Source organism: Temnothorax nylanderi, unplaced genomic scaffold (genome assembly GCF_030848795.1).
Source record: "Temnothorax nylanderi isolate EJ_2023f unplaced genomic scaffold, tnyl_v1.0 TNYL_tig0332_pilon, whole genome shotgun sequence".
Classification (NCBI taxonomy): Eukaryota; Metazoa; Arthropoda; class Insecta; order Hymenoptera; family Formicidae; genus Temnothorax; species Temnothorax nylanderi.
In genome coordinates, this window is record NW_027249394.1 from 123,953 (window position 1) to 136,793 (window position 12,841).

At 45.4% G+C, this 12,841-nt stretch overlaps 2 protein-coding genes and 2 pseudogenes across 2 annotated transcripts; 2 read left to right on the top strand and 2 right to left on the bottom strand.

Moving 5' to 3' along the window:
• The first annotated feature begins 581 nt into the window (after nucleotides 1–581).
• Nucleotides 582–2,394, top strand: LOC139781369 (uncharacterized). Its single transcript, XM_071720235.1, has one exon. It carries the CDS (start codon nucleotides 988–990, stop codon nucleotides 2,392–2,394), a length of 1,407 nt encoding a protein of 468 aa, XP_071576336.1. The 5' UTR covers nucleotides 582–987.
• A 209-nt stretch (nucleotides 2,395–2,603) lies between these two features.
• LOC139781370 (sentrin-specific protease 1 pseudogene) lies at nucleotides 2,604–3,215 on the bottom strand (annotated as a pseudogene).
• Nucleotides 3,216–3,837: 622 nt separating this feature from the next.
• On the top strand, nucleotides 3,838–4,449 carry LOC139781371 (sentrin-specific protease 1 pseudogene; annotated as a pseudogene).
• Nucleotides 4,450–4,658: 209 nt separating this feature from the next.
• LOC139781372 (uncharacterized) lies at nucleotides 4,659–6,471 on the bottom strand. The gene has a single exon (XM_071720236.1). It carries the CDS (start codon nucleotides 6,063–6,065, stop codon nucleotides 4,659–4,661), a length of 1,407 nt encoding a protein of 468 aa, XP_071576337.1. The 5' UTR covers nucleotides 6,066–6,471.
• Nucleotides 6,472–12,841: the final 6,370 nt, after the last annotated feature.

The window sequence follows — 12,841 nt, forward strand, 5'->3', positions numbered from 1 at the left end:
ACGGAACACGCGTCATACGTCTATCAACATCATCGGGTATGTAGTATAGCATACTACATACAGTGCTCGTACGACAAAACGTTATCAGCGTATCGATTTCGTCGCGATAATGACTGCGTCGCGTGGTTCGTCGAGGAACTCAAAGGATTGGCGCATCGCGTAAAGAATATCTTGTCAGACAATGTATGCATGGTAGACCTAACGCGAGACGAGTGGGAGACATTTCGCAGTGCGGCGCAATGTCACATTTGCGAAAAACCGTTCGCGCCGGATGATAATCGTGTACGCGATCATTGCCACCTGACCGGGCGTTACAGAGGTCCAGCACACTCGACGTGCAATCTGAATTATAAGGATTCTCACTTCATCCCAGTAATATTCCACAATCTGTCGGGCTATGACGCACACTTTATTATCAAGGAGATAGCTGCCGCGTTCGAAGGCTCGATCGATGTACTGCCTATAACAAAGGAAAAGTACATCTCATTCACGAAGCATGTGAAAGACACAGCGGAAAGATCAGATTCGCGCAGCGACATAAAATTAAGATTTATTGACTCGTATAAATTTCTGAGCGCGAGTCTCGCAAAATTGGCATCCTTCCTCGACAAGGATAAATTAAAAATTATACGTTCCAAATTTTCCGCGTTATCCGACGACGATTTCAAATTATTGACGCGAAAAGGTGTCTTTCCATACGAATACGTGGACAGCGTCGAAAAGCTGGAGGATACGTGTTTACCGCCGCGCGATTCATTTTACAGTTCCTTGACCGGTGAAACCGTATCCGAGAGCGATTACGCGCACGCCGCGAACGTATGGCAGCGATTCTCCGTTCAAACCCTGGGCGAATACAGCGATCTATACCTGAAAACCGATGTCTTGCTGTTGGCCGACGTGTTTGAAAATTTCCGCGACAGCTGCGTCGCGAGTTACGGACTCGATCCCGCGTACTACTACACTTTACCAGGCTTTACGTGGGATGCCATGTTGAAACATACGTGTGTCAATTTCGAACTGCTGACCGACATTGACATGGTTATGTTTATCGAACGTGGTATTCGCGGCGGCCTGAGTCAATGTTCCGGCAGATACGCGCAGGCCAACAATAAGTACATGCAGTCGTACGATTCATCGAAACCGTCATCGTATCTAATGTACTTCGATGTCAACAATTTGTACGGCTGGGCGATGTGTCAACCATTGCCCTACGCGGAGTTTCGATGGGTCGAAGACGTGTCGAATTTCGACTATAACGCGATCGCTTTGGATTCGCCTACGGGCTATATTCTCGAGGTCGACCTAGAGTATCCGCAGGATAAACACGACGCGCACACTGACCTACCGTTCTGTCCAACGCGCGATAAACCGCCCGGCAAACGGCAGGACAAACTTCTCGCCACGGTGAACGATAAGGAGCGTTACGTTATTCATTATCGCAATCTACAGCAGTGCACGCGCCACGGTCTTCGCGTCACAAAAATACATCGCGTATTACAATTCGTTCAATCTGCGTGGCTCCGCGCTTACATCGAACTCAATACAGAATTTAGAACACAGGCCAAAAATGAGTTCGAAAAAAATTTATATAAATTAATGAATAACGCAGTTTTCGGGAAAACGATGGAGAATGTACGCAATCACGTCGATGTAAAGTTACTGACGAAGTGGGACGGACGATACGGCGCGGAGGCAATGATCGCGCGACCGAATTTCCACAGCAGGAGCGAGTTTTCGGAAAATCTGGTAGCCGTCGAAATGCGCAAACTCGAGGTGAAATTCGACAAACCGATCTACGTCGGCATGTGCATCCTCGACTTGTCGAAGGTATGCCTATACGAATTTCACCACGAGTACATGTCTCCCCTGTACCGCGACTCGTGTAGAATCATGTATACCGACACGGACAGTTTGATTTATCATATCGAGTGCGACGACGCGTACGAGACGATGAAACGTGATATAGCCAGGTTCGACACGAGTGATTACGCGGTAGATAACGCTTACGGTATACCTCTCGTGAATAAAAAAGTGCCGGGCCTGATGAAGGACGAAAACAACGGCGCGATCATGACCGAATTCGTTGGACTTAGGGCGAAAATGTATGCTTTGCGAGTCGATGGCAAAAAAGATTGTAAAAAAGCTAAAGGTGTCAAAAGCAACTTTATCGCGCGCACCATTACGTTCGACGACTACACGCGGTGTCTGAACGATGAGATCGAAATGACTCGACCGCAGTCGTGCATAAGATCGAAAATGCATGAAGTCTACACTATCAGCGAGACGAAAATCGCTCTGAGTCCGTACGACGATAAGCGATATATCGTGCCGGATTCGACAGATACGTTGCCGTGGGGACATTATCGCATACCTTTATATGATAAGGAACAGTGAAGATTCATGTATGTAATGTATGTATGTATGTATGTACATAGGAATATATGTATGTAATGTATGTAGTAGTATAACACGACATATGTATGTAACGTAATATAATATGTAATGTACTAGTATGAATGTATGTATATGTATAATGGAAGGAATATTAATCACGTATATTTTTATATTTTATATTATAAAACATTTATTCAATAAAAAATTTTTTATACAATATTTCCATTTATTACTTCCCTAAACATTTTGTTCCTAAAGTACGGCATGTCATCGTGCGTGAACGTTATCTTCCTGCTTGCACAGACGTATTCGGCGAACATGCAAGAGAATACACCACAATCGCTGCCGTTCGTCTGTTGCGGAATATTCTTGGCGGAATAAAATGTCCAATCACTCATATCATAAGGTTGTTTCTTTTTGTCAAGACTTTCATCTTGTAAATATAGTTTTAGCGCAGCCAGACATTTCGGATTATCACTGCCCATACTGTCGTAATAAACAATTGTTTTATCGCGGAAATCTACTATTGACATACACCAGTGCACGTTCAAATGTATTGGGATAATAATGAGATCCTGCGCAAAGATGTCCACCTTCTTGGTCCATCGCTTCAGAGACGAGTGACCGCTCGACAGAAGTTTTGGGTAAAAGAACGTGTTCATCGCATGTACTTTCGGATATTTGTTCGAAGATGTACCTCTGGCGATCAGTAGATTCATATAAAAGTTAATCACTTCGTCGTTGAGCCAATTTAAATCGACCAGCGTGTGAAGATCCTTTTGCGTGAGCTTCAGACCGAAGCCTTCCACCACCATCTCCATACTGCGATTTTGTCAAAAAAACCTTTGACAAATAATATGTCATAAAAAATATGTAACGACATATGCAACATATAAAATGTTTGAAATACATATACGATATCTTTATTAATATCCTTTCTAATATTATACGTTATCTACTATTGCGGGTTTCGTGTTCATCGTGGCGCTATAAACAAATATTTTTCTTGAAGAAGGGGGCTGTTATTGCGTATACGTATCTATTTCACACTATTTTTTTACGACGCAGTACGCGAGACAAAGGAAGAAATGCAAAATAAAGAAAAAAATGATCTTTCAAGATTCAGTTGGAGCGAGAGAGAGAGCAAAGGGTATATAACGAGGGATGCATCAAGCTACAGTAGTATGATTTGAGAGCTTAAACACCTCGGTGATACATCTGTGCATTGATTGAGACATTTAAAATCTGTGTACAGTGATCGAAACAGTTAAAATCTGTGCGGAGCGATCGAAACAGTTAACAATCTATGGTGCAGCGATTCATCTGTGCAACAGTTCATCTGGTAAATTTGCAAATTATTATTATTTAAAATTATTGGAATGTGATGTGGTACAATTTTTATGATATATTTTTTGTCAAAGGTTTTTTTGACAAAATCGCAGTATGGAGATGGTGGTGGAAGGCTTCGGTCTGAAGCTCACGCAAAAGGATCTTCACACGCTGGTCGATTTAAATTGGCTCAACGACGAAGTGATTAACTTTTATATGAATCTACTGATCGCCAGAGGTACATCTTCGAACAAATATCCGAAAGTACATGCGATGAACACGTTCTTTTACCCAAAACTTCTGTCGAGCGGTCACTCGTCTCTGAAGCGATGGACCAAGAAGGTGGACATCTTTGCGCAGGATCTCATTATTATCCCAATACATTTGAACGTGCACTGGTGTATGTCAATAGTAGATTTCCGCGATAAAACAATTGTTTATTACGACAGTATGGGCAGTGATAATCCGAAATGTCTGGCTGCGCTAAAACTATATTTACAAGATGAAAGTCTTGACAAAAAGAAACAACCTTATGATATGAGTGATTGGACATTTTATTCCGCCAAGAATATTCCGCAACAGACGAACGGCAGCGATTGTGGTGTATTCTCTTGCATGTTCGCCGAATACGTCTGTGCAAGCAGGAAGATAACGTTCACGCACGATGACATGCCGTACTTTAGGAACAAAATGTTTAGGGAAGTAATAAATGGAAATATTGTATAAAAAATTTTTTATTGAATAAATGTTTTATAATATAAAATATAAAAATATACGTGATTAATATTCCTTCCATTATACATATACATACATTCATACTAGTACATTACATATTATATTACGTTACATACATATGTCGTGTTATACTACTACATACATTACATACATATATTCCTATGTACATACATACATACATACATTACATACATGAATCTTCACTGTTCCTTATCATATAAAGGTATGCGATAATGTCCCCACGGCAACGTATCTGTCGAATCCGGCACGATATATCGCTTATCGTCGTACGGACTCAGAGCGATTTTCGTCTCGCTGATAGTGTAGACTTCATGCATTTTCGATCTTATGCACGACTGCGGTCGAGTCATTTCGATCTCATCGTTCAGACACCGCGTGTAGTCGTCGAACGTAATGGTGCGCGCGATAAAGTTGCTTTTGACACCTTTAGCTTTTTTACAATCTTTTTTGCCATCGACTCGCAAAGCATACATTTTCGCCCTAAGTCCAACGAATTCGGTCATGATCGCGCCGTTGTTTTCGTCCTTCATCAGGCCCGGCACTTTTTTATTCACGAGAGGTATACCGTAAGCGTTATCTACCGCGTAATCACTCGTGTCGAACCTGGCTATATCACGTTTCATCGTCTCGTACGCGTCGTCGCACTCGATATGATAAATCAAACTGTCCGTGTCGGTATACATGATTCTACACGAGTCGCGGTACAGGGGAGACATGTACTCGTGGTGAAATTCGTATAGGCATACCTTCGACAAGTCGAGGATGCACATGCCGACGTAGATCGGTTTGTCGAATTTCACCTCGAGTTTGCGCATTTCGACGGCTACCAGATTTTCCGAAAACTCGCTCCTGCTGTGGAAATTCGGTCGCGCGATCATTGCCTCCGCGCCGTATCGTCCGTCCCACTTCGTCAGTAACTTTACATCGACGTGATTGCGTACATTCTCCATCGTTTTCCCGAAAACTGCGTTATTCATTAATTTATATAAATTTTTTTCGAACTCATTTTTGGCCTGTGTTCTAAATTCTGTATTGAGTTCGATGTAAGCGCGGAGCCACGCAGATTGAACGAATTGTAATACGCGATGTATTTTTGTGACGCGAAGACCGTGGCGCGTGCACTGCTGTAGATTGCGATAATGAATAACGTAACGCTCCTTATCGTTCACCGTGGCGAGAAGTTTGTCCTGCCGTTTGCCGGGCGGTTTATCGCGCGTTGGACAGAACGGTAGGTCAGTGTGCGCGTCGTGTTTATCCTGCGGATACTCTAGGTCGACCTCGAGAATATAGCCCGTAGGCGAATCCAAAGCGATCGCGTTATAGTCGAAATTCGACACGTCTTCGACCCATCGAAACTCCGCGTAGGGCAATGGTTGACACATCGCCCAGCCGTACAAATTGTTGACATCGAAGTACATTAGATACGATGACGGTTTCGATGAATCGTACGACTGCATGTACTTATTGTTGGCCTGCGCGTATCTGCCGGAACATTGACTCAGGCCGCCGCGAATACCACGTTCGATAAACATAACCATGTCAATGTCGGTCAGCAGTTCGAAATTGACACACGTATGTTTCAACATGGCATCCCACGTAAAGCCTGGTAAAGTGTAGTAGTACGCGGGATCGAGTCCGTAACTCGCGACGCAGCTGTCGCGGAAATTTTCAAACACGTCGGCCAACAGCAAGACATCGGTTTTCAGGTATAGATCGCTGTATTCGCCCAGGGTTTGAACGGAGAATCGCTGCCATACGTTCGCGGCGTGCGCGTAATCGCTCTCGGATACGGTTTCACCGGTCAAGGAACTGTAAAATGAATCGCGCGGCGGTAAACACGTATCCTCCAGCTTTTCGACGCTGTCCACGTATTCGTATGGAAAGACACCTTTTCGCGTCAATAATTTGAAATCGTCGTCGGATAACGCGGAAAATTTGGAACGTATAATTTTTAATTTATCCTTGTCGAGGAAGGATGCCAATTTTGCGAGACTCGCGCTCAGAAATTTATACGAGTCAATAAATCTTAATTTTATGTCGCTGCGCGAATCTGATCTTTCCGCTGTGTCTTTCACATGCTTCGTGAATGAGATGTACTTTTCCTTTGTTATAGGCAGTACATCGATCGAGCCTTCGAACGCGGCAGCTATCTCCTTGATAATAAAGTGTGCGTCATAGCCCGACAGATTGTGGAATATTACTGGGATGAAGTGAGAATCCTTATAATTCAGATTGCACGTCGAGTGTGCTGGACCTCTGTAACGCCCGGTCAGGTGGCAATGATCGCGTACACGATTATCATCCGGCGCGAACGGTTTTTCGCAAATGTGACATTGCGCCGCACTGCGAAATGTCTCCCACTCGTCTCGCGTTAGGTCTACCATGCATACATTGTCTGACAAGATATTCTTTACGCGATGCGCCAATCCTTTGAGTTCCTCGACGAACCACGCGACGCAGTCATTATCGCGACGAAATCGATACGCTGATAACGTTTTGTCGTACGAGCACTGTATGTAGTATGCTATACTACATACCCGATGATGTTGATAGACGTATGACGCGTGTTCCGTCTCCGGTTGTGTCTTCTGCAGCACGCACTCCAGATCGGCATATACCACGAAGGGAAGTCGCTCTTTCCTGCTGTGGTTCTTGAAGCACAGCCACTTGTTGTCCTCGCTCGGTAGTCTGATGGCGCAGTTGTTTACCTTTCGACATTCCACAGTGTGAGACTGCAACTTGTCGCTCGAACTAAAATAGTGAAGACATCTGCAAAAAAGAAACACAAATATTATAAATTTTTTATATACAAAATATAAAATATTCTATATATTATTTAAAAAAAGTATAGACACTTACCGATCACAAATGTACTTTGTGTGTCTATGTTTGTTAATTTGTGAGCTCACGAGGCGGGATAGATGCTTAATCCACGCAAAATGTCCAACATTGTTGTCTCGTGGATCCTGCACGTACAGCAGATTCACATGTTTATCACTCGTGCGGTCGGTAAGCCGTATTGGAAGAACGGTTGACGTCTTCTGTCCCTCGATGGTATAGACATTGACGGATATATTGTTGAGCCGTTCGAACTTTTTAATTTGACTCAACGTCATTGGAAACTCAATGTCTCGTACATTCAATACCGTTGAATAATGCGGGTATGATGATTCCCGTTCTGAATGTCTTTCGGCTGGATGCAAGGCGGCTACCACTGACCACGCAAAACACGCATTGTCCATAGACAGTACATTGATTACCGCATTCTTCGTTTTAATGTCTTGAGGCAATTTCAAGTGACACCCCGCGCGCAAAGGATTGTATCTGTTGACGTTCACCGTCAAATTGAGGATTCGCGTCAACGCCCACCCACTGTCGCGTTCCTGGAACTCCTCGAGTTTCGCTAATGTGGGCTCGATAACGTGCCGCTCGTACCACTCGCGCAAGTGCGATGTACGACAGAGTTCTTTGTTATTTGTATTAAAACTCTTATTGGCACGTTTATCACCCGCCACAAACTCCCCGTTGAACGCGGTGTTCACTTTGACACAGTTATGTTTTTTTATAATGTCTCGCACTCGCTTGCACACTACGCTGCAGGCGTCTTCCAAAAACTGCCGCGGTTCTACATGGTCTGTATTAATTACCGCACCGGTCATTATCCGCGATTCGAACGCGGCGTCGATTTCTCGCCATACGAGTTTTGTCGCGCGTGTGTCGCCACTGTTACCGGCATTCGCATAATCACCACCGCTACGGATAAATTGTCTTTCCAATCGCGTCTTCGCACCCTCGAGTCGCGCGATTCTGGCAACCAACTTTTGCCTCTGCCCGATTGAGAGCCGCGGACGTTTGGCACGACAACCTTCTTCGAGCAGCTCGACGAATTCCGTGCATTGCAGCGCCCATATGAAATATTCACCCAAGGTAGCGACTTGGTCGGACAGCTCCAATAGATCGCGTTCGGTTTGCTCAAATTGATCCATGTTTGATCTATTTCGCACAAACTCAGTTCAAACTCGCTATCATCATTATTGTTCTTTCTCTTCGAGTTGTTTGCTCGAATCTTCATTCATTTCGCGCAATGCAGCTCGTGCTTGTAGAGTATTCAAGCGATAGTATTCCGACCATACGGCGTAATCACCTTCACTGTTCCTAGGTACTTCGAATTTAACTCTATCCCACCGATTCCAAAGTTTATCGCGAAACGCCTCTTCGTCTTCAGCGCTCATGTAACGGAATCTCTTTGGAATTTTCATCGCAACTCCACTCATATACCGTTCCGATCTATTACCGAAAGCTATTATTGTTCGTATCCACAGTTCTTCCCGCACACATGGATTTCCGATCGCCCTTCGCAGAGAGTACGTCGTCAGATTCCAGCGAGCGTCCTCCTTCATCTCCTGACTCCAGCGATTCCGCTCCCCCGCCATATCACCATATAAGTTCGGTGATGGAGTCGCTCTGTTTTGCAGCGAGTCATCGGAATCGGAATCGGACGCATACATAGTCATTTTATTCATTATTTCTTCCATTTCAATTGTCCCCGTTTACAATGTAAAGTAAAAAAAATCAAAAGTTTTACGTATATATAGTTTTGTCACAATCTTAAAAATTCTCTTGATCCATGTTTGATCTATTTCACACAAATATAAGCACCGTTTCTTCTTGTTCACTGTTATTAAAAAATGTTCACGTCGCGAAAAAGCTAATGTTTTTATTTTCGCTGACATTCGCCGCAATCCTTAATCATTGGAGCGGGACCGTCGATGTGCGTTTCCTGCCACGGTTGATTCCAATGTTCGTCACAGCGACGATAGGTCTGAACCTCCAAATCCACCTTTATGTGCTCCGGAAGTTTGTCCCACACGTAGTGGATGTGATCGCCGCACATTTGCAACAGAACGGCTTTCGGCACGAATTGCAGCTGTTCGACGCTAAAATCGCGAATGTCTGAAGGTCTCGACAGCAGGACGAACATCTTTGCGACTGAGCGATAAAAGAATCTCTTTTACAGAGTACTTGCACATGATAATGTTCAACCATACAATAACGAAGAAACCGCGTTACTTTTCGATCGATGTATAGCTCTCAAATCTCACTACTGCGGCTCGACGCGCTTCATCCCTCGTTATATACCCTTTGCTATCTCTCTCGCTCCAACTGATTTTTGAAAGATCTTTTCCTTTGTCTCGCGTACTGCGTTGTAAAAAAATAGCGCGAAATTGTTTAGTCTACGCGCGATAACACCCCCTTTTTCTAGAAAAATGTTGTTTACGACGAACATGTTCCGACAGGTTCGACGCGTTATCGGGTAGATCATCGTCCCGATGACGTCATTTCTTCCTTTGTCTTTTACGTACTGCGTAGATAGATTGTTTTTTAAGTATAAATTATACTATAATTTCTTCGCGCGCATTTCAATTCGAGCCGTATATGCGACGTCCGCCAAAACTCCGGCTGCTTGAATTTTACAATCAAATATCGCATATCATAACATAGAAGCGAGGCGTTGATGCTCCAGCGGACGTCTACGCTCGCAGGTGTAATGCGAGACGTATTGCTATCAGTTTTATACACCGCCATTATATTTTTTTCTCTGGCGACTTCTCTGTTCTGCAACCGTCATTGAATTCAGTCGCATCGAGTAAGCGCAAAGTGGTACACGTGTTTTTTTATGAGTTTTTTTGTGTATGAACGCGTGTTCGGACGTGTTCTGTGATTCTGTGATGTCTCCGCGCGAACCTTTTATACCTAAAGACATAGAAGACAGTGAAATTTTGGGGAGGCCCGATCCTCCCCAGTTTGAAAACGCTATAGAGACATTTGAAGGCGCTTCTCCCGCGCCTCGGCTTCCGTTTTTCGGCACGATATCCGCGCCTGGCCGCGCGCGGGAAGACCTCTTCCGTCTGACGGGGGACCGATCTCTCCTCGTGGACGAGGTGCTGATTGCCTACGCAAACCGCGTATCGAGTTTGTAGTGGGGTTGTTATAAAAAATCAATATGAGCGACGAGTACGTAGAATTGTGCAAACCGGTGTGGAATCCTAAAATCAGGAAACCGATTGTAAAAATCAGCGAACCACTCGTGAGGAATTGTTGCAGATCGGATTTGTGGAGAGTCGATGTAACGAGATATCTGATCCGTCGCGAAATCGGAATCCCCGATCGCCAATCGAACCGGAGGTTTTTCTATTGCCAAATATATTTGAAAAGAATTGAGGACGGCGATTTTACGTCTGATTGGCGAGCGAGCTTGGATAGAGACGACAATGGCATACTCCGTTTGCCGCCTGAGTATCATCTGTAGTATCAGACGGTGTCGAACTGGATGTTTCTCAATTACCAAATATATTGGAAAAGAATAGAGGACGGTGGAGAAATTTACGTCTAATTGATTTAAACGCGTTAGTGTCTACATCAACAAAGTGTATTAAAATTAACATGGATATCGTACACACATCAGTGTAATTAAGTGCTACGCGGACCCCGTGGCGCAACCGCGAGCGGACCCGCGACGCGACGCCGACCCTTCCCGCGCGGACCCGCGGCACGGCGCGGCGCGAACCCGCGGCGCGGCGCGGACCCGCGGCGCGGGTGAGTCATCCCGGTAAAACCAGAGGTTATGCGTTATGCAAAAAATTTATCCCGATGAGTCATCCCGGATATGAGTCATCCCGGATATGAGTCATCCCGGTAAGTCATAAATGTGGTATGCCAAGGTCACCACCCCTCCCCCTCATTCCCTCGTAATCCGATACCCCCCTCCCCCTCACCCCCTCGTAATCCAAAACCCCCCTCCCCCTCACCCCCTCGTAATCCGATACCCCTGTGTAACCCGATACCCCGCCCCCTCCCCCCCGCGTAACCCGATACCCCCCCTCCCCCCCCCCCCCTCATTGCCCCCGGGTGGAAGCGGCCTTCTATACCTACTGGCGGAGTATCGGATTTCATGGATATAGGATTACGCGGGGAAAGGCGGGGCGGGCGGGATGACTCATGTCCGGTATGACTCACCGGGATGACTCACCCGCGCTGCGGGGTCCGCGGGAGGGGAAGTCCGCGGTCGCGGTCGCGCCGCGCGCCGCGCGGCGCGGAGTCCGCGTAGGGGTGCGCGGTCGCGCCAGTCGCGGTCCTACCTTAATTTCGGCGAGGAGGGGGGGGGGCCCATGGCCGCGGCCCTCCATCCTCATTCTCGCGGCCGATAGAGCTTCCCGCAGAGTTAGGCGGCCACGGCCCTTCGTCAGCAATCTGAATGTGGTTAACAGTATTTCTCGCTGATTTTGGCGGTCAGGGCGGTTGACGGGAGCCACAGCCACACGGTGATTAAATTCGAATGCGTCAAACGCCTCGTCCGCCAATCTTTTGTCCTCCGCTGTAGGACGATACCCGCGACCCTGCGCGAGGTAGTCGGCGTAAAATTGCGCCCGCCCGCGTCCGACGATCGCGTCCCGCCTGCATCCGATGGTCGTGAGGCCGGCAGCGTTCAGCAGCGCCCGCCCGCGTGAGATGCCGGGTAGCTGAGCAGCGGGCATCCCCCCCTGATCACTATCAGAGTCGTCAAAATCTAAATTGTCAAACTCGAAAATACCTCCCCTCTGAATATCGCTCTTCTCAATGTCTTTTGCGTCTTGCAGGGGAAGGCGCGAAGACATCACAGAAAACTTAGTTTAATCACAAAAAACAATGTCACGTTCGAGAACTTTTCACTATTGATTGACGGAATGTAATACGGAATCAGTTTGATGAATCGCAAACGCAACAAAGGCGACTAACTGCGTCACCAATCCTAAAAAAATATTTCCGGACGAAACACATTTAAACATGCTCACAGCCACGACGAGACTGAATTCAATGACGGTTGCAGAACGGAGAAGTCGCCAGAGAAAAATATAATGACGGTGTATAAAAATATAATGATATAATGTCGCAATATACGTCTCGTACTACAAAGGCGAGCGCCGACGTCCGCCGGAGCATCGGCGCCTCGCTTCTATGTTACAATATGCGATATTTGTTTGTAAATTCAAGCAGCCGGAGTTCTGGCGGACGTCGCATATACGGCTCGAATGGAAATGCGTGCGAAGAAATTATGTAGTAATTTATATTTAAAAAATACATTTTTATTCTTTTTCTTTTACATATTTTTTTGTTCTTACGTACTACAGAAGCGCACTTAAAAATAAAGCTGGAAGCTCACAATCGACGAGCTGATGTTTATCGAAGGCATCGCTTTTCCTTTATAATAAATAATTGGAATAGAAAGATAATAAATTTTTTATCATATAAACATTAATTTATTTATTATGTGTCGCATCGTATACAATATTATCTGAAGCATAAGCTAATAATTCGTAATCAA